The sequence below is a fragment of the Cynoglossus semilaevis genome, chromosome 14 (assembly GCF_000523025.1).
Source record: "Cynoglossus semilaevis isolate Cse_v1.0 chromosome 14, Cse_v1.0, whole genome shotgun sequence".
Lineage (NCBI taxonomy): Eukaryota > Metazoa > Chordata > Actinopteri > Pleuronectiformes > Cynoglossidae > Cynoglossus > Cynoglossus semilaevis.
The window spans coordinates 26,767,111-26,787,243 of NC_024320.1; the positions used below are offsets into that span (position 1 = coordinate 26,767,111).

Here is a 20,133-nt window from a genome sequence, read left to right on the forward strand (position 1 = left end):
GGTGATCGTCTTGATCGATTAATCCTGAGAGTTAAAGTGTCAGAGTCTGGTGATCAGAGATCGTCCACGGCAAAGAACCCATTCTGATTGGTTGGTTGACTCCTGAACCAATCAGTGTTGTCGTCCAACAGATCAATCTCTATTCTAATTTGAACCGGAGTTTCTTTCTCGTCTTTGTTGACGTGAATGCACCGCTGACGCTTCAGTAGTCGTTGAACGCACCACGCGTTCATCATGAAGTTGTATTACAGTGCAGAGCAAAGGTTGTGCTCAACAGGGGGGCCCTGGCCCTGGGGGTGTCCATCGTCAAGGGGCCCCTGAAATATTTTGCATCAAGGATAAAATTTTGCGCTATTATTGGAAAAACTGCAGCGTTTGTGCCATTTGCACCAATGAGGTAACAGCGAGCTAATTTTGGGCCAATAGAAACTCTGACATCACGTGACATCACAGCCGAAAGCAACAGTTTGTGATACTACAATACAAATACTTCAAGTACCCAGTAAGTCATCCTTGTGTTTGGTCTGTGTGTCTGTTGTGAGGACGGGGTCCGTGGTCCCCTGAAGGGTCGGGAACCCCAGGTTTGGAGAAGATCAACGACGACTTTCTACTGGTCTTTTTGATTACGTCACATCTTAGCTAGGGGTTAAAGTTGAAGGTCAAAGGGCTGAACCTGCAGGTCATGTGTGTGTATTACAGTTAAAGGCTGAGTCCGGGTTTTTTCTTTTTAACTAAAAGGTCAATCACTTCTTTGACCTTTGCTGAACCCACCTGTGCTCTCTGAGTTCAGCAGTGGTTTTCTTGTGTATTACTGAGGTAGGACTGTGTATTTGATATATATGAGTGTGTACTTTATCCACTATACTACAGTAGCCGAGGATAGAACGTTGAATGGATTTGTTTTTTTCTAATATACCAAAAGAGAATGTTGATATTTAAAGAGAAGGTTGTGTTGCATTCAGGGTGTGCGTGGAATTGTAATCATTTTTGGACCTTTGACAAAGAGACGACGACCTCTGAACTCACAGCTGTCCTTCACCAACATGGAAGTGGAATTGTTTTGTTTTTTTGTGGACGTTGTTTCTGCTCCTGTGACACAGAAACTAAGAATCGACGCCGTGACGACGCGTGAAAGTATTAATGAGTGAATGTTTGTAAAACCAGAGATTCTGAAGAATCAACGTGGCCTCGGAGATGATTTCAGTGTTAGGATCCTGTAAAACCAAAGGAAACAGTTCTAATCACCGCTGTCCTTCAGCGTCTGTCAATCATTAACGTCATTAACATCGTTAACATTGATGAGTTTTACTAAAGAAAAAAACAACTTAAAAACTCCATGGAATTATTTTTGACTTATTTAAAAATTACTTCAAAGGGTGTGAATTCAAAAACGTTTTTTTTAGCTCCATAAAATGCATTTTTAATTAAATATTTGCACATTAAAACCGATAAATTAATTTAGCATGTGAATGACTGACAAATCAAAAGATTCAATGATCAAAAGAAGAAATATTCTTTTTTTTTTAAGCTGAATTCCTGGTGACGTCATCCGCAGCGTTAGATCTTTAAAACACGAAATGCCAAAAAAATCAAACATGTAACTTTAGTCATTTGGAAGTGAAGAACCGAAAAGAAACCAGAAGTTTCTAACGTTTTTGTTTTGTTTTGTTTTTTTCGTAATTAGGAACAAACACAATCAGATGAGTGTCGTAAATCGTTTTTGTAGAACCAACACTCGGACTTCTCTGTCAGACCAGGACAGAAACTCACATCAGCTTCTTCTTTCCGTGTTTTGTTTTTTTTTAATAAACTTTTATTAATATATAAAACGGGAGAAAACAGTATTTAAAGGAACTGGTGTCTTTTTATGATTAAATGTACAGAAGGAGAATTAATGACGTCACGCTGCCGCCGTGACGACAGGAAGTGTTTCTACGGAATATTTTTGAGATATTTTTGTGGCTGTCGTGAAGACGTGACGGTGGAAAATGGAGGATTTCGATGTTTTCCCGATGACTTGCTTGTTTTTACAGCGACCTGATCTGAGCATGATTCACTGCAGTTAGTGTGAATGGACACGTGAAACTCAGGACCAGCTGTAATCGTCTGATCGACCAACGACGACGGTGACCTTATTGTTATGAAGCGTCAAAAACGGACGCTTCTATTGTGAAAATGTTGTCGGGCTGCGGAGGAAACAGCGTCACTTCTTCTTCTTCTTCCTCTTCTTCTTCTTCTTCTTCCTCTTCTTCTTCTTCTTCTTCTTCCTCTTCTTCTTCTTCTTCTTCTCCAGCGGCAGACTCATGTATAACCTCTGTCTGTGTGTGTAACCACTTATTATTATTATTATATTTGATAAAACCATGTAAGGCTCACACTTATTAAACTGTACCATTAAATATTTTCTCATTTAAAAACAAAACATGAAAAAAGTCCTGGATTTCTGACTGGTTTCTGTTCGTCTGACGTTTTAACTCTTTCACTTTTGCTCGACTGAAGTTTTTCACTTTTGCTCTTTCACTTTTGCTCGACTGAAGTTTCGTCTAAATGTCAACACTCGAAAACTGAATTTTTAACTTTTACATTAAGTTCAGCTAAAGTTTTGAACAGTGATTCCCAACCACTGGGGCGAGGCCCACTCGGAACACCAGTGTGGAAACATATCCAACGTCACTCAGTTGATCAAAAAACTTATTATTTATTTATTGTAAATATTTTTCTCTTTGTTCATCAATGCGTGACAGGCAGAGCAATTAAATCCTCTCCTGCTAGGTGGCAGCAGAGGGCTATTAAATCTAAAGAAAATAAGCTGTTGAAGAAGACCTTCGTGAGTGTATTTCTTCAATTCCTGCCAGTAAATCAAGGTTGTCTTCAACTAAACGGATCAGGATTTTAGTCAGTTTTACTCTTCTTTTTTTTAGTTATTCTTTGATTACTTTGTAAACATCTTACTAAATTTTGCTCCATTTTGACGATTTACAAATGTATTTATTCTATCGGAATTTCACCGCGCCATTCGCTCGACTTAAAAAAGTCACTGAAACGTATTAAAGTGTTTCCTGGTCTGTGTTTAGCTACATTTACGCTAACTCGGCTTTTGTTGTTTGTTGTGAAAATGTTTTGGTTGTTTTATATTAATAATAAAAAAAATATATATTATTCTAATTCAAACTTCCTTTTACACACCTCCGGCTCATGACGTCACACTGAGGGCTGCTGTAAGGGTTAAACGAACTGGACGACATACCTGAGAAGGTGGTTCCGTGTTTTAGACTGATGACGTAATGGGAAGTGGGCGTGTCTGATTGGTTCACCCTGAGCCGTGTGTCAACAGCATCAGCTTCTGTATTTGTGACCAGTCACTGACACGAGCTGTGGCTCAACTGGTGGCGACTGGTTATTAATATTAGTTAACGTAACTTTTAAAGAATAAACTTTATTTAAAATAATAATAATAATAATAATAATAATAATAATAATAATGGTTCTCCTGGAGGGGTTCAACACTCTGCTGTCGGTGTTTCGGCACGTCGAACCCATCCTGGTTCTGGAGCAGCTCGGGAACTGCCTGTTCGACACCGCGCTGCAGCTGCTGGTCCGGGACCAGTGTTCGAACGCCTCCTACCCGGGTCTGAGCCCGGAGGAGAGCCGGCAGAAGGCTATGAGCGACTTCTACCTGAGCTACAACCTCATCCTCCGGCTGCTGCCCATCCTCCCGGCTCTGCTGCTGGGCAAAGTCAGCGACCGCGGCTGGAGGAGAAGCCCCATCGTGGTGTCTCTGAGCGGGTACCTGCTGAGCAGACTCTGCCTGCTGCTGGTCCTCCTGCTGCGGCTGCCCATCCAGGTCATGTTCGCGGGCGCGGTTCTCTTCGGTCTCGGCGGAGGATTCACCGCCTTCTGGCCCGGGGTCATGACGCTGGTGTCGCTGAGGTCCACGACGGCAGACCGGTCCAAGGTGAGTACCAGCAACACAGGTACTGCTAACTATGACTAACTATGACTAACTACTACTAACTATTACTGCGAGATAAAAGCTAGAACTACAACTTCTGAGACAGTCGATGCCACTTCTACTACAAATACGTGTACAATTACCACAACGAGTACTGCTTTTAAACAGTACTACAAACTGTCAACATCAGTACCATGATGTTCACAGTTGACATTTTCCTGGTACTTTCTCTTTTGTCTTTTCTGGTTGTGGTGCGTTGTGCCCCTGCTGGACACTTACAGTAAAGACTGTTCTGTTCTTTTACTTCCAGTTTGAATATATTATATTATATTATACTGTATATTAGTACTTAAAAGTACTGAGTACTGACAGTAGTAAACTGTGAAACTATGACTTTGACTAGAACTAGTAATACTACCAATACAACTCTTTTAACTACCCTTGTACTGTAATGAATACTACAGCTGTTGCAGTACAAGTACTACAGTACTACTGCAGTACTGACAGAGTACTTCCTGTGGCTGTGTTCCTGTCCGTGCTGCAGGTGATGATGAGGGTGGAGCTTCTGTACGGAGCAGCGGGCGTGGTCGGCAGTCTGGTGTCCGGTCACCTGTTCACGCTGTTCAACGCCACGCTGGGCCACGGCGTCGTGCTGCTGATCGTCAGCTCGCTGCTGCACCTCGTCGCCCTCCTGCTGGCCATCTTTATGCTGCAGGTGAGGGGGGGGGGGGGGCGGCTGGGGGCGGAAGACCCCAAAACGGCCGGTGAAGCCACGTGTAGCTGCTACCGCTGTACCAGGGGAGTCAGCCAGGTGGCGCTCTGGTGTTCTATATATATATACTGATATTAACGTGTGTTCATGTTGTGTCATGGGTCAAAGGTCAAGGTCGTGTCTACGTCCGAGTCGGACGAGAGCCACTCCCTCTGTCACACGGTGGAGGATGACGACCAACCTGATGCTAACGCTAGCGTTGAGGCTCCTGCGGGAATAAACTGGGTCAACGTGGTTCTACTCTTCGCGGCAGCCATCCTGTACGACTTTGCAGTAGGTGGCGCCATCACCATCCTGGGCGTCTTTGTACTGAAGGAGCCGCTGAGCTGGAACGCCACTCAGGTAAGCAACGGTGCGTAAAGGAATTTTTTACGTCGTATTTCCGGAATCTGAACTCCTCTGCTCCCCCTTCAGGTGGGTTACGGAAATGCAGCCGGCTGCACCATTTTCCTCACCAGCTTTCTGGGTGTCATGTTGTTTCGCCGCTGCGTCGGAGACACTTCGCTCATCCTGATCGGAATGGTGTCCTTCGCCTCGGGAATCTACTTCATGTCCTTCGTCACGGCGACGTACATGTTCTACCTCGGTGAGACGGAAAGACACAAAGATAGTTTTACTGAGAGTTTCCTCCTGACCTTTGACCTGATCCTGACCCCCCCTCCTGCCCAATCAAAGATCCTGCATTACTGCCACCTACTGGCTGTTTTTTTTTTCAACTTGTAAACATTTGTAGCCAGAACTGAAACCTGTAGACGTGCACACCATCATACACCCCCTAGTGGACAGTAAGAAATGACAGATATCACTTGTGCGATTCTGTGGTTCATTTTCCGCCGACTTTATTTAAGTGTCGTGATAATTTCGTGTAAACGTCGTGACGTTGTTTCTGTCTTTCAGCTCGATCGCTGAATCTCTTCGCTCTCATCCCGCTGCCGACCATCAGATCTCTGCTCTCACAGCAGGTGGCGCCGTCCTCGTACGGTGAGTGTGTGACGTGACTGACTCTGTGTGTGTGTGTGTGTGTGTGTGTGTGTGTGTGTGTGTGTGAACCCATCATCTGAGAACATGAAACCAGGTCCTGACACGACAGCGAGGACATTTTCTTCGTCCCACGGTTCTTGTTTTGTTTTTGTAGAGGAACAGGTTTTGATCAGAGCTGTTGTTCAAGAACCAGTCGGAACCAGTCGGAACCAGTCGGAACCAGTCGGACCAGCGACTGGAACGTCACTGGTTTCCTGGTTCATTACTCAGTTTGCTGCTTATCAGGGTTTTTCCAGGTTTTTTTTTGTCCGGTGACTTTGCGATGATGTCACGTCAGTGGCCTCTACAAACACACACACACACACACACACGCCCTGTTCTAATCTGATCACACACACACACACATATGACGAGATCATAATTAACTCCCTCAATATGAATCCACACAGTGGATGACAGATGTGACTCCTCGTCATGAACGCTGTCTTTCAGTAGAATTATTAACTTCCTGTTTCCTGCTCCGACACATTAACTATTTGTTTGCACACACACACACAGTCCCCACAAGGATCGCTGTACCTACACACACACACACACACCTGGACTAATGTTAATCCTTACTCTAACTTTAATCTGACCATAATTCTAATCCTAACTTCACACCTGGTCAGTGGGGACCAGGACGACGTCCCCAAAGTCAAAGTGTCCCCACAACTATAGTGTCACAGGTATAGCTACACCAGGTTCACACACACACAGAGAAATGCTCTCGTCGTCAAACTATTCTTTAAACATAAAAACACACTCCAAAGGTGTGAACTGTTGCTGGTTGACTCTTTTGACGTCTCCTCCTCATTTCCCATCAGGCACCATTCTCACCTCCCTGCAGTTCTCCTTCACCCTGGCGTCCCTGGCCTACCTGCCTGCCTTCACTAAGATCTACCAGGGAACTCTGACCTGGTTCCCGGGCTTCGTCTTCCTGATGGCCAGCGTCTTCACCGTCCTGGCCATGATACCCATCAGGTACTCGGTCTGCACCGTTTCATGTGTGTTTATTTACAGATATGAAGTACTCGTGTACTGCGTGTGTTGCGAAAGAGTCAAGTGCTGTGAGTGGGCGTGTCTGTCGTCAGTGGGCGCGTCTGTTGTCATTTATCTATAAGGTTAACTATTAGCTATATCGACAGTGGGCGTGTCCGTCGTCAGTGGGTGTGTCTGTCGTCAGTGGGCGCGTCTGTTGTCATTTATCTATAAGGTTAACTATTAGCTATAAAATTAATTTAGCTAATAGTTAACCTCGATTTTTACCTATTCCTATATTTTTATTTTAACTTTATTTTTCAAAGTTACTGTCAAAGTTTTTGGACTTTGGTTTTTGTATGAAATTTAACTACGTATTTATTTTTATACAACATTTTAAAGCAGTTTTAGGAACTTGGTGCTGGATGTTTAAGATTATGACGATTATTATGACTTTTATATTTAATAAAAATCCTGAAAAAGTGTTAACTAAATTTACCAACTGTTTTACTAAATTATTTGATTATATTTAACATTAAGATGTTTATTTTTTTATTCTAAACTTCAGTCTAAATTCCAAAAATGACGGGGTTTTTTTTCTGTCTTCTTTGGTTTCTTCGCTGCAGTATCAGTAGCTGCAGGTTACCGCGGGGGCGCTGCAGCACAGACATTCAGGACTGAACGGAGAGAAAAAGAAGAAGAAGGAGGAGAAGAGGACGTGAAACATGGAGAACGGACTTCCTTTGACAGAGAGGAAATGACGTTCCCCTTGGTGGAGAACATCTGAGCGTGAGGAACGTTTGACCACAGTGAAGAGGAAACGTCGCCGATCTCACCAAACTTTCATCACAAGAAGAAGTGACTTTTCCGCGGCAATGCCACAGTGATTTCAACAGCAGGTTGAGACGCTTCGGTCTGAGGTGAAAAGTCCCCGACGGAGAACTTCCTCAAACGCTCCTGGAATGTTATTGTAAAAAAAAATGACTCTGCACATTTTTAGTTTTGACTCAGCAAAAACCAGAGTCTGTTTTTGTTCTTTTTTCTCTCCTTACGTTCTGACACAGCAGGTTGAGAAACACTGGTAAGTTTTGATGATGATGATGATGATTATTTTAAGGATTTTATATTATTGACCACACACACACACACACTCTGCTCAGCCCTGATTCTGATTTCACTTAAATAAACTTTGAATATTTCAGAGGCCGCAGTTTTAGCCTCGTCGTCACTTCAGTTTGAGTTTAAACCAGATGTGAGGAGCAGAAAGTTGCTATTTTCTTTAGCAAAAAAACAAACAAACATGTAAATAACCACTTAAATTAAACTTTGAATACAAACAAACATGTAAATAAAAGACTTATTTTTTCCCACTTCCTTTTTTGGAAGTTTTTGTGCTTTGATGTAAAGGTGTTTTTAACAAAATATGCAGAAATTGTCTGGAAATCAATAGAAAACAATGGAAAAGTAAAAGCTGGAAAATGTTACATGGAATTTTTGGGATCTTCAATGGATGAAGGATGAGGCTCCGTCATGGTTTCGTGCTGAATTTCATGATTAAATGATTCCATCTGTTGACTCCAGGCTTCGATTCTAAATTCTTAATAAACTTTACGTTACATTTGAAAATAAAATAAAAAAAACAACAACAAATAAGGAAAAAGTCAAATCCACTCTTTTATTTTTGGTCCGTTATTGTCTCTTCCAAAAAAGATAAAATGCATCAAAATCACCATCAATGTACAAGATTATTTATTTCTAATTACAAGCAGATGTTTTTACATCCAAATCTGTGTATTTACATCAGGGACGAAAAACAGGACAGAGAATCAGGCGTCGCTCCTTCATCCTCCAGGTCATCAGGTCAACCTGCCTCAACGGAAACATAATCGGATTTTGGCAACTTCAGCAAGTTGTGATTTTTCCACCATGAGGTGGCGCTACATCCATGTATTTGTGTGAATCAACAGGAACTAAGTATAATATGAGACTCTGAGAAGCTGGATCATCGTCAGAGATAAATTATACTAAAAAATCCCGTCAGATTTGGCCGCGGAGAACGTCGTTCAGTTGGAAACAACATCGGAAGAACCGATGACTTGTTTTTGTCGCTACTTTCATTTTGTGCCGAGACAGAAATGAAGAAAAAGCGAACAATCTTCAGTTTATCGTTTTATCAGGTGGACTTTACAACGTGTCTTCAGTGAGCGCATGCTAAAAGTTAGCAAATCATGTAGCAAAAGTAGCTAAACCGTACTGGAGAAACAGGAGTTTACTGAGAACTGGCTAAAGGTTAAAGAGAAACGAACCAATCGACACAGAGAGACTGACGAGAAACAAGTCCAAATAATAATAAATGTCAATGTTCTGTTCATTGTTGTTGTTGTTCATAATCATTGATATAATGTCGACAAAATCAAATGTCAATGTTCTGTTCATTGTTATAATCATTGATATAATGTCGACAAAATGGGTTGAAAAAGGAAACAGAACAGAAACTGTTCACGCAGATAAAGGTCGCAAAAAAACAGGCTATAAAATAATGATCACAAAAGAAAAAGTTTTTTACGTTCAAATTTAGAAAAAATAATGACAAAATGAAATTCTGAGGCGTCGATGTTTGTCTTGTTTTTTTACAAATGTTTTCTGGTTTAATTGTGGTTATAACGACGCTCAGTGTTTGTGAAGTGTCGTCAGCAAAAAAAAAAAAAAAAAAAGAAACTCCATTGGTTTCATCTCAGGCTCAGTGAAGCAGCAGCTTATTTTTACTGGGTCAAAAAAGTTGGAAATTAAACTGAAAAATATTTTTCTATGTTTTATAAAATGTGCAAAAGCAAAAAAAAAAAAAAAAAGGCAGAAGAATCCATGAAATAGATCAGCTGCAGAAACAACCTGAACAAATGCTTTTCCCTTCAGTCATTTTATTGGCCACTAGGGGTGTCAGTTGGTCCATGTCTCTGCAGCAACTCTGCCCACACTTTCTCTTTTTCCTGTTTTTCAAAAAGAGGTTGAGGTTTTTATGTAATTAAATATGCAAATTAACCCTCTCCCACCCCCCATGTAAAAAATGGTGAGGGTCAAGGTCAACTTGTAACAAAAAATTCTTGATTCAAATTTTCACCAACAAATAAACCTGTCAACAAGTGTTTCTTTTTTTATGTTTCCCCCAAAATCCACTAGGGTGCAGTATTTCCCAGTTCTAGGTCAAATTTGATTCTGATGGAAAAACAAGAAAATCACTCTGTGAATATTTCACCGTTTTAGAATCAGAGAAAAAATCAAGTTACAAAAACTGTTGATGTTTAACATTATGACCACCAGACGGAGCTGTTGCAACATATTCAAAGTATGAACAGAACAAGTGATCATTTCTGAAGGCACACAGACAGAAGTAGAACTTTCTGTGGTACGAACAGTTCTGTGGTGTCGGGGTGACGGTTCTATCAACACCTGTGTCGTTGTCTCACCCATTGTTGTTGTTCTCACCCATTGTTGTTGTCGTTGTCTCACCCATTACTGGTGAGTTGACAAACAACAAACACGGTGCTGAAACAGCGACCGTTGTCCTTTTTGTGCTAATACGTCTCACTTGGACCACGCTTCTGCAAAAGGTCAAAAGTCAAGGTCCTGACATGAGTTTAGAGTTCTAGCTGCACTACCGCAGCTGACCAGCAGGGGCTGGCAACAAAACACCCTGTTTCCACACACAGCCAATCAGATATCATCAACTTCTCTCAGGAAAATCACCAGGAGTCTGAAATGTTTCTTTATGTCGATGATAAAAACCGACTTCATGGTTCGCAGTGACTCGATTTCTCTTTCCATTTCCTGCTCCTTGAACTCTTGTTGTGTTTGGAGACGTTTGTGGGGAAACAGCGAAGGTCGACCGTGAATGTAAAAATGTTTATAAAATAAAAACAAAACCTTAGTTTTCACAGGATTTTACAGTAAAACGTGAAGCAAAAAAACAAATCTGAAGAACCTGCAAAAATTAGCTTCTCACCGACTTCATCTTTGTGTCAAAGTAATAAAAATAATAATAGTTATTATTATTATTATTATTATTATTATTACAGAAAGTGACAAACAAGAAAAAACATATTGGCAAAAAAAAGTTGATTTTTAATTCAAGCTGTAGAAAAAACGAACGACGACAAAAAAAAACCTAATGTACAGGAAACACAGGAAACGGAACTTCCCTGATGTCCTCGAACGCACCGTTTGTTACCTCAGTCTCAGGTGGGACGTCCCCCTCTGGAACCACCGTCCCTCAGGTCTGTGTCCTTGTCCTTGGCATCATGAGAGACCAGGAGGGAAAAAATGAGGAGGAGAGACAGAGGAGACGATCTGAGGACAAAGATGAGGAGCCGACGTCCAGGAGGTCTCTGGCGCTCTCTGGTGGTCTGTGGAGGTCTCAGTTGGTCTCACCTGTCCTGTCCTCAGTCTGTTTGTCCTGCAGGACTGTGATGAAGGACTCCCAGGCTGCCTGACACTGTAGAGTCAGAAGAACAGAGAGAGACGTGACAACATGGATGATGAAGATGATGATGAAGATGATGATGAAGATGTTTGTTCTGTGACTCTGACTCCATCAGTTTGTTTCATCTACATCACTGACTGATATATATGTATATATACAGTATGTATAAGTAGATTTATTATATGGATATATATAGAAATAAATAAATATATATTTACACATATTTAAACAATATTGATAATAATTATACTGTGTCGTTCGACTTTGTTTTTTTTTTACTACTTTGCAGCAGTGACAGGTGAACGTCCCTGGTATGGCACTAGTACTAAAGTCCGATGTTCCCACCGTCTCAAAGTAGTGGATGTTCTTGTCGGCCACGCCCGTCAGCAGCTGTTTGAAGTCCTGCCTCTTGTTGCTCTGCCATCGTTCCCAGTCTGCCTTCAGGTCAGCGTTGAAACACTCCACTCTGTCCTGGCACTTCTCCACCTCCACTGGGATCTGCAGTGACACACACACACACACACACACACGCACACACACACAGAGGACACTACAGCTACAGGGTGTGAAGGTCTGAAGGTCACATCAGTTCAATACGTAGTAGAAACATTCAGACACAGAGACTGTTACTGCTGTTACTGTTACTGCTGCTGTTACTGCTGCTGTTACTGCTGCTGCTGCTGTTACTGCTACTGCTGAAATTTGAATAAATTTGATTCAAATGTGAAGACATTTTAACACCTGGACGGAACGACTGAAACCAAACCCGTTCATTTAGATTGGCTCTAATACACAGTGTAAACACATGGTGTTGTTTATACACACTGTGGAAAAGTGTTTCAGTTTCACTGAAGCTCCTCGAGCTTTAAATACAAGCAGGTGTCTGCGTAGGCTTCAACCTCTGGTCAGCGGCCCAGCGGGTGTCAGAGCAGCCTGACTGATATTCCGACAGTCGTCAGAGAGGAGAGGAGAGATCGTGGCAGTTTGTGGACGAGGAAACTCACGGGACTTTTGTCTTCCTGTCTGCGCAGCACTGCTGCTTCAAGTCGCCCCTCGTACTCGGCCTGACTCTGGTCGCGCTTCCTCAAAACGTTCTGTGATCAGACAGAGGGTTGCTGAGTCAGAGGGTTGTGGGACAGGAAATGACGTGCAAAAAAAACAACTGACTCAGGAAAAAACATGGACAACAGACGTGGTCCAGTCAACAGACGTGGTCCAGTCAACAGACGTGGGTCTCACCTTCATGGACTCCACGTAGAGAACGTACTCTCTCAGGACCGGCAGGAAGTCCTGGCCCATGTTCTCACTCAGGTCCTCCAGAGCTTGGCAACTCTTTGACACAGTGCACGACACACCCTCCAGGGGGCGCTGCAGCTCCTCCTCTGAGCCCGCCCAGCTGGAATATACAGAGCTGTACTCGCGCACCTCGGTCAGGTACTCTGGTTTACAGGAGACAAGTTTTCTATAAATACTCAGTACTAAAATACTTAGAAATATCCAACCACAAGTTTTTGTGACAAGCTAGCTTTTAAATTTAGCTAAAAGTTAGCCCTGATGTTACACAGAAAATAAGTCAAAAAGATGCAGGCAGAAAAAACACAAGTTTTAATTTTTTTTTTTCAAGGTATAAAGATGCTGCTAATCAAAATGTCGTCGTCGTCGTCGTCACCTGACTGCAAAAACAGGATCCTCTGGGCGATGCGGTCGATGGTCCCCAGTTTCTGACTGAACGTGTCCAGATATTCTCCCATGGCGCAGAATTCCGCCGGCCGCACTTTCAGCTTGTAGCCTCCGGCCACGTGTTTGACCGACTCCCCCACCTTGGTGAGCAGGGCCAGACCCTGACGCTTGTTCAGGTCCTGCAGGCGCAGAGGGAGAGAAAGGTCACATGATGTTTGCGTTTGTTCTTTGTGGCTATTTTTAACGACACCAATTTCACATGTTTTGACTACAGTTACATTGGTGAAAAAAAAAAAAAATCAATACATCGTCGTGACCACAGTATCACAGTATCATATCCTCAGATTCCTGCCGAACCACAGCCTCAGCCTAAACGGAGCTGAGACAACTGGATGAAGACGACCATCTACAGCAGGTCTTCAGAAAGTCCACATTCTAGAATGGTGCTGAAGGAAAGTTCTGGAGTCTGACTCAGGACGGGGTGTACGATCTGACGGTGGACGTCTCACCTTGGCCGACAGGAAAGCGTTGAGGTGAGGGTTGAAGGACAGGACGGGATGGTCCGCCACTCGCTTCAGGAACTTGTCCAGAGCTTTCATCCTGGTCTCCACAAAGTCCTCTGAGAAACGGTCCACCACGCCCTTCATCACAAACTTCTCTGGCAGCGGCTGAAGACACACACACACACACACACACACACACACACACATACAGGAGAATGTACCGTGGAAGGTTCTGACAAATCTGTGTGAGGTTTTTCTGGAAGCTTCTCTGTGTCTGGACCTACAGGGATGAGGTGCGTGGGCTGACTGTCCTCCAGCTTGATCCTCAGCCAGTCAAAGTCCTGGTACCTCCGTCGTACACAGTACTCTGGAAGATCGAATTCTATCCGTGTGGTCTGGGAAAAAAAAAAGTTTTTACTTAAAACATCGATTTTTTTTTTTAACCTTCAAACACACAAACATGAAACCTCACAGCTGGAGTAGAATTACAACGACACTGTACCAACTGTTGACCTTCAACTGTACACAGATACCCCCCCATAAACCCCCCCATCACTGATCTTCATATGAAGCTGTGATATTTGTCAGAAGCCTCTGAGCTCCAGAGCAAACATGAAAACCAACGTCTGTACATTTATAACCACAATAATGCACAGAGGTTCAGTAGAGGGCGCCACTGACACAGACACTTACAGCTGGAGATTTCTAATAATTAATATGATTGATCATATTGAGGCCAAGGTTTCATTGTTAATATATTTGTTCAGAGTCTCAGAGTCTCGGAGGACGACGTGGCGAATGTTTAAAAGTTCTTTGCCATATTTTGGTGAATGTGTTTGTCACTGTGGACAGTTGGTGTGACCAGTGTGTCCAAACCTTGGTGGACACTCTGTAGGTGATGTACGTCTCCATGGTGGACACGTGCTTCTTGGGGTCGTCCACGGTGACGAAGAGGTCGTGGGCTTCGGTGGAGGCGTACGGATCCCGTCCGTCTGCCTCCAGGTCGTCGTCCAGCTGCAGCCTGTTGAAGAGCGAGGAGGCGGAGGCGGGGCTGGACGTCTCGACCGGCGTGCCATTGGTCAGTACGGCTTCCTGTGAGGGACACAATGTCAAACCAGTGTGTCCACAAAGTCCAACAAAGAGCTGATAGACAGACGGAAGCTGAGGAGATGATGATGATGATGCTTTAAATCAATGACACTGTTGTTTGGGCTGCACACGCACACACACACACACACACACACACACACACACACATTCTACATCATCTAATTCTATTACTACAGATCTTTTCTTTTCCTGTCACGTATTTTAAGAATACAAAATAAAATATTTTAAGTTATATCTAATACCTAATTTGAGCCGATGTTACAGTGAAAGTGAGGCAACCAAAATAACAGACAAAATATGGCAGAATAGTTAACTGTTACAAATTTGTCAAATTGTCCCAAAAACTTTATCATAAATATGAACAGAAATGATCGTCATTAACTAAAAGAAATCAACCATTAGCCTAGGAATGGTTAGCGGAACATTAGCAGAACCACGTCTGAATCATCAGTTATTTAAAATAAGAAAAGGCAAAACAGAGAACTCTGGGTGATGACGGTTAACCTTCTTTGTCTAAACACCAGAGTCTTTACTGTCATCGTACTGCAGTATTACTCAAACTGTATGCAGATGATAACATAATCTACACTTCAATATTTGCTCTGTTCAAACTTTGTTGGTTTTTCTTCGACTGCAGTTTGATTTAAATCTGTGTAAATTTCCATAGAAATGACTGTTGACACAGATCCCGTTTTCACTGCTGCCGTAAAGTTACCAGACGCCAAACAAAACGTTTGGATTTTTTTTTTTTGGAGAGACCTTTCATGTTTAAGTTCATTTTTCCAGAAAAGTGTTTTCCTTCACTTTCTTTATTCTAACTCTACCACACACACTGATCAAACACACACACACAAACACAGGTTTTGCATGGACTTAATAACACATTTCCTAGCTCCTTATGCTAACCTGAACTATCACTGCTGTGTTTTATCGTTAATCCTTTTCCAAACTAACTCAGTGAGGACCTGGACCGACGTCCTCACAAACACGAGGTCCAAACACAACAGCAGTATTCTCCAAAGGTGTCCCCACATGTACAGCTGTACCAGGAACAGACACACTGACGTTCTCCTCCCGTCACTCTCCGTCTGTGGACATTTTGGCCGTCGTACCGACAATCACTCTGGACTCAAAATGAACCCTGGACAGGTTTTTAAGACCTAGAATAAAGCTAACGTTTCTGGCACAATTGTAGTGAAACGGTTCTGTTTTATGACAGTGAAATCAACAATAACAGAACTGAACTGAATGGAATCCATCCGTCCCCCATTCCAGTGTTTATACCTGTGTTTTTTTTTTCTTTTCTCGATGCTAAACAACCGTAGATTAAGATTCCTATTGTGTATAAAAACACAAAGCATTCGTTCGTTACTGACACAACAGACCAGGACAAAAAAAACAATAATAATCATAGTGTGTGTGTCTGTGGTGCTGAACTAGAAGCAGGTGCCAAACGTAGAGTTACATTCACATGTCTCCGGGTGACAATCATTAACTAAAGTGTCTGCAGACAGTGAGCTCTGTTTGCTGTGTGCATTGTTGTTTACACAGCACATCTGTGCTGGTCACGGGGAGGGGGGGGGGGGACACGTCCCTATTGGATGACGAACACAGTGTAATTGGTGGTGGGGGGGGGGGTGCACAATCAGTATTGGGTCAGAACCACGTGTGAACTGGAGATGGTTTCATCCAAGAGCCGGCAAATATAAATAGATACCATAAATATACACGTTATTAAACCTATGAAACCAGAATATGACATTTGATGTGGTTTTATAGCTGCACAGTTGAGAAGCTAAGACTGTTGCTGACGTCTGGGTTTCTAAAATATCTCACGTCACGGGTAAACATGCAAAGGTCACATTAAACTTTGTAACTTCAGTCTGGTCTGCGACAATAAGTCAACGAAGCAAAACAGAAAAAAAATAAAATCGTGACCATCAAATCAGTCAGCAGCTGTTTTTAAAGAGTCCGTAAACTGTTTAAATGTTTGGCTTTTGGAATTTATTTTGTCCATTTGTGGTGAAACCAAAAGCGTCCGCCTCTACTCGACCTGATCAACTGGATGGTTTAATGGGTTACACAGGAACTCAAAAGGTATTCACCCAAGTCAAACGTCACACCACGACAGCTAAGAGCTAGGCTAACCAGCCCAGAGTCATTTGTCATAGACACCAACATTGGTGTTCAGGTGCATCAGAAACATCTGAGGGAGAAAACAAATCAATCTTCTCAAGACAAGAAGAGCAAGGCAGCTACCACGAGTTTTCAACTATTTCTGGTCATCTTTCGTCCTGACCTTTTAAAATCCTGCACAGGTAGAAACATAGCACTTAACTATAATTTTGCATAAATAGCTAAATGTTAGCCACATTGAAAAGGATGTGAAAAATACAAAAAGGAAGTAAGATTTTCCAAAAGATAAATGGAGTAATTTAATTTAAAAGGGTATCATCTCGTCCTTAAGCACATCTATAAACTCTGTTTGTTTTTTGCTTTTCATTTTTTTCAAACAAACAAACAAACATACAAAGCAGGTTTTAAATAGCTTTGATGTCGGTTAACCTTTTTCTTTTTATCAAGTTCCAAACTAACGTCTTCCGCAGAAACATACAGATTTAACACACAGTAAGTTACGTTTTTAATTGGCGTAAATCTTAACTAATAAACTACCGTTGGTTCGACATGTAACTACACTATAACCACAGTTTAGCCCGGTTTGTCCTCTCTCCAACGGCTGGCTGCTTCAACCACAACACTTGGCCCGGTGCTGCGCGGTTCGAACGGGTTCAGCACTAGAAGAAGAAAGAAAAAAAAATCACCTTTTCCCCTTCGGTGTCCACAGTGACATCTGGCCCCGGGGACAGCGGTTCCTCGGCGACGCAGAGCGGATGGAGGATCTCCCCAATGGGCTTCTGCCCCGAGCTGGCCAGGCCTCTCGGAGCACCGGCACTCATACTGCAGGAGGCCGGGAAGACGTGGCCGCAGGGCAGGAAAGGGCAGTCCGAGTCTCCGCGGCTGAAAACGGTGAGCGGAGACCGAACACAGTCGCCTGTAGTGGGAAGGTTGAGATGTTGCACATCCGTTACTGCAGCTGTGGCTGCTGGTCACCCAACTGTCAGCTGACCGTCACCGCGCAGCTGCGGAAGCCCACCCCTGAGGACCCGGATGTAAACAAATCGCGTCATATGGCCTCAGTCGGTGACTTCGAAGATCGTCTATACCGCCATCTTGTCATCGTATGTTTTTTCTTGCCAGTCAAACACGTCACCTTAAATGAACCACCGATTGTTGTACTGCTTCGAATTCGGATTGTGTTGAACGTTTTTTCACTATAGTTTATTTTTATTAACACTTCTTATATTTTAAAAACATAATCTAAATATTTGTAATTAAAATCATTTTTTATATTTAAAAGTGCAGTAAATATTTTCTCGCACCACAGTTTGTTTCGTAATACTTTTATGACAATACTTCGCCGTTTAGAAGATGACTTTTTCGATTAGTTGCTTTGTCGACTTTTGTAACTAATTATTTTCTGATGAAGGTTTACCGGAAAACGAGCAGAGTAAGACATCTTCACATCAGCCATATCCTGTCGTCCAACGTTAAACCCGGCTCGTGTTGAAGTGAGGCGGTATCTCCTGCTCGCCGCGGCCAAAATCTCTCCTTATTTTAAACTTTGTTCGTTGCTGAGAATCAGCTCGTAATTGTAGTGTGTACCAAGCGTTATATCCGATTGTATTTTCCATTCCTTCTTCGCACACATCTGCCAGTGTTGTCGTAGCAGGGCGGACAGAAACACCAACACACACCGTCTCTAGGTTTTTGACACTTTCACCTGTATTTTCAGACTGAAATGTCTGCCCACCCCCCGGGACAAGGTTAGTATTTTTGATAAGAAATATGTCTAAATCTTCGATGATGTGTTCATTTAAGCCAGAATGGTAGTAGAATTCCCATGTGCCCGTGAACTCATCATAGAGTTCGTCTGTCTTTTCTCTCGTGTTGTTAAACTTCTAATCGGAGTGGGTTTTATCTCTCGTTCTTTTAAAAACGTATAATTGATTTTATCTTTAAACAAAGCTAATGTTATATCTCCCCATACTTTGCACCAGTATAATTATATTAATAGTGGTAATATTTAGGGTTTTAACATCTTTTTTGTTGTTGTTATTGTCATCTTTTTTCTTTCGTTTTTACCTGCAGCCTTTCCAAACAAAACCCGTGTTGCCATCCTGGCTGAGCTGGAGAGGGAGAGGAGGAGACTGCTGCAGAATCCAGCCATCAACACGCCCGGAGCCAGGTCTGGACCTCACCGCCCACAACACTGCATAACTCTGAACATTTTACTGAATATCCAGATGTGTGATACTTATACCAAATAAATGATATAATATACCATTCAGTAATTGGAACTGAATACCAGGTGGCGCTGCACATTACAACAGACAATGGGCCGAGGACAAGATGTCATTGATGTCATTGCCCATATGAAATAGTCTATAGAAACTTCAGGTTAAATCTGGAGCCGTGGACATGACACTGACCTCAAAGCGAATCTGTTAAATGTTAGTCACATGTTAAAACTAAAGCTAAATCAACCGTAAATGTAGTAAAATATTTTTTTTACATATACAATGAAATACAGCTAAATGTTGAAAGTGTTGTGCTCTCGTGTTCTCAGGATGGGTCTGAAAGACTTCAGGGACAACGCAGAACAACAACACATTGCAGCGCAGCAAAAGGCGGCCCTGCAGGTAAAACACACACACACACACACACACACAGGGACACGTGTGTTCCTCACTCTGCCTCATTAACACACACGTGTGTCTCCTCCTGCAGCATGCACATGCCCACTCCTCAGGGTTCTTCATCACTCAGGACTCCTCCTTTGGAAACCTCATCCTCCCTGTCCTCCCTCGCCTGGAGCCAGAGTCATGACTGTATTTTTAACACCGTTATCTGCCTCCACGCTGACAAGACCCTGTTGTGGCCAGTTTCCTCTTTTAGGTCTGTGTGTGTGTGTGTAGAGTTTTTCCTCATTTCTCATCTCATCGCAGCAACATTCTCAGGGCAACGCCACAGACGGGGCGTCAAATACGGCTGCTGTTTTTAAAAAACACTTTGGAATTAAAAGTCCAACATTTGTTGCATTGCCTTTTCGCCGTCACTGGAAAGCAATCGCTGTTGCCAATCATGCTAAGACTAAATAAAGTGTTCTCCAGGTTTTTAATTCTGAGATTTCTTTGTGTAGAAACTGTGATGATGACGTTCTTGTAAAGTGTGTAGTTAAAAACTCAAACAGAAAAGTTTGACTGTGACTCATTCTGTCAGTACATTTCTATCAGGTGTTACAGTAACTCATGTGATGAACAAGTACAGAGGCTAGCTCCCGGTGTTACCAGGTGTACGATAATGATCGTAATTGTACGATATGTTCCCTCCCTTTGATCAATGATTCTCCAGATCATGTATCGTACAGTAATGTGACTCTTCAGTACACGGACGGTTCATTAACGCTGCAGAACACAAACCTTCAATAGCCAATCAAAGAGCACCAATCGTTGTGACGCAAAATGTGATTGAACGAAAAAAACATACCGCAGCGTCTTGACATCAAACTTAGCCAATA

General features: G+C 42.6%; 3 protein-coding genes across 3 annotated transcripts; 2 read left to right on the forward strand and 1 right to left on the reverse strand.

Annotated features, from left to right (window-relative positions):
* Positions 1-3,379: 3,379 nt before the first annotated feature.
* On the forward strand, positions 3,380-7,750 carry slc46a2 (solute carrier family 46 member 2). The gene is made up of 7 exons (XM_017038362.2): positions 3,380-3,955; positions 4,497-4,667; positions 4,833-5,066; positions 5,139-5,310; positions 5,622-5,705; positions 6,572-6,728; positions 7,352-7,750. The coding sequence occupies exons 1-7, from the start codon at positions 3,482-3,484 to the stop codon at positions 7,404-7,406; spliced, it is 1,347 nt and encodes a 448-aa protein (XP_016893851.1). The 5' UTR covers positions 3,380-3,481; the 3' UTR covers positions 7,407-7,750.
* Positions 7,751-9,422: 1,672 nt separating this feature from the next.
* Positions 9,423-17,710, reverse strand: snx30 (sorting nexin family member 30). Its single transcript, XM_008326156.3, has 9 exons — positions 17,318-17,710; positions 14,262-14,477; positions 13,670-13,780; positions 13,392-13,550; positions 12,872-13,061; positions 12,442-12,641; positions 12,207-12,296; positions 11,548-11,700; positions 9,423-11,214 (listed from the first exon to the last, which is right to left on the reverse strand). The coding sequence occupies exons 1-9, from the start codon at positions 17,450-17,452 to the stop codon at positions 11,137-11,139; spliced, it is 1,332 nt and encodes a 443-aa protein (XP_008324378.1). The 5' UTR covers positions 17,453-17,710; the 3' UTR covers positions 9,423-11,136.
* A 397-nt stretch (positions 17,711-18,107) lies between these two features.
* On the forward strand, positions 18,108-19,810 carry LOC103390335 (SOSS complex subunit C). The gene is made up of 4 exons (XM_008326155.3): positions 18,108-18,379; positions 18,705-18,801; positions 19,183-19,255; positions 19,344-19,810. Exons 1-4 carry the CDS (start codon positions 18,355-18,357, stop codon positions 19,440-19,442), a joined length of 294 nt encoding a protein of 97 aa, XP_008324377.1. The 5' UTR covers positions 18,108-18,354; the 3' UTR covers positions 19,443-19,810.
* The last annotated feature ends 323 nt before the right edge of the window (positions 19,811-20,133 follow it).

Bases quoted from the DNA above. Each gene is read 5' to 3' on its own strand.
- LOC103390335 (XM_008326155.3), top strand. From the start codon at position 18,355: ATGTCTGCCCACCCCCCGGGACAAG. The intron at 18,380-18,704 runs GTTAGTATTTTT...TTTTACCTGCAG, and splicing joins TGCCCACCCCCCGGGACAAG to CCTTTCCAAACAAAACCCGT. The intron at 18,802-19,182 runs GTCTGGACCTCA...TCGTGTTCTCAG, and splicing joins ATCAACACGCCCGGAGCCAG to GATGGGTCTGAAAGACTTCA.
- snx30 (XM_008326156.3), bottom strand. From the start codon at position 17,452: ATGAGTGCCGGTGCTCCGAGAGGCCTGGCCAGCTCGGGGCAGAAGCCC. The intron at 13,062-13,391 runs GTGAGACGTCCA...CTGCGCCTGCAG, and splicing joins ACGCTTTCCTGTCGGCCAAG to GACCTGAACAAGCGTCAGGG. The intron at 11,215-11,547 runs GTGGGAACATCG...CTGACTCTACAG, and splicing joins ACATCCACTACTTTGAGACG to TGTCAGGCAGCCTGGGAGTC.
- slc46a2 (XM_017038362.2), top strand. From the start codon at position 3,482: ATGGTTCTCCTGGAGGGGTTCAACACTCTGCTGTCGGTGTTTCGGCAC. The intron at 4,668-4,832 runs GTGAGGGGGGGG...CATGGGTCAAAG, and splicing joins TGGCCATCTTTATGCTGCAG to GTCAAGGTCGTGTCTACGTC. The intron at 5,311-5,621 runs GTGAGACGGAAA...TCTGTCTTTCAG, and splicing joins GACGTACATGTTCTACCTCG to CTCGATCGCTGAATCTCTTC.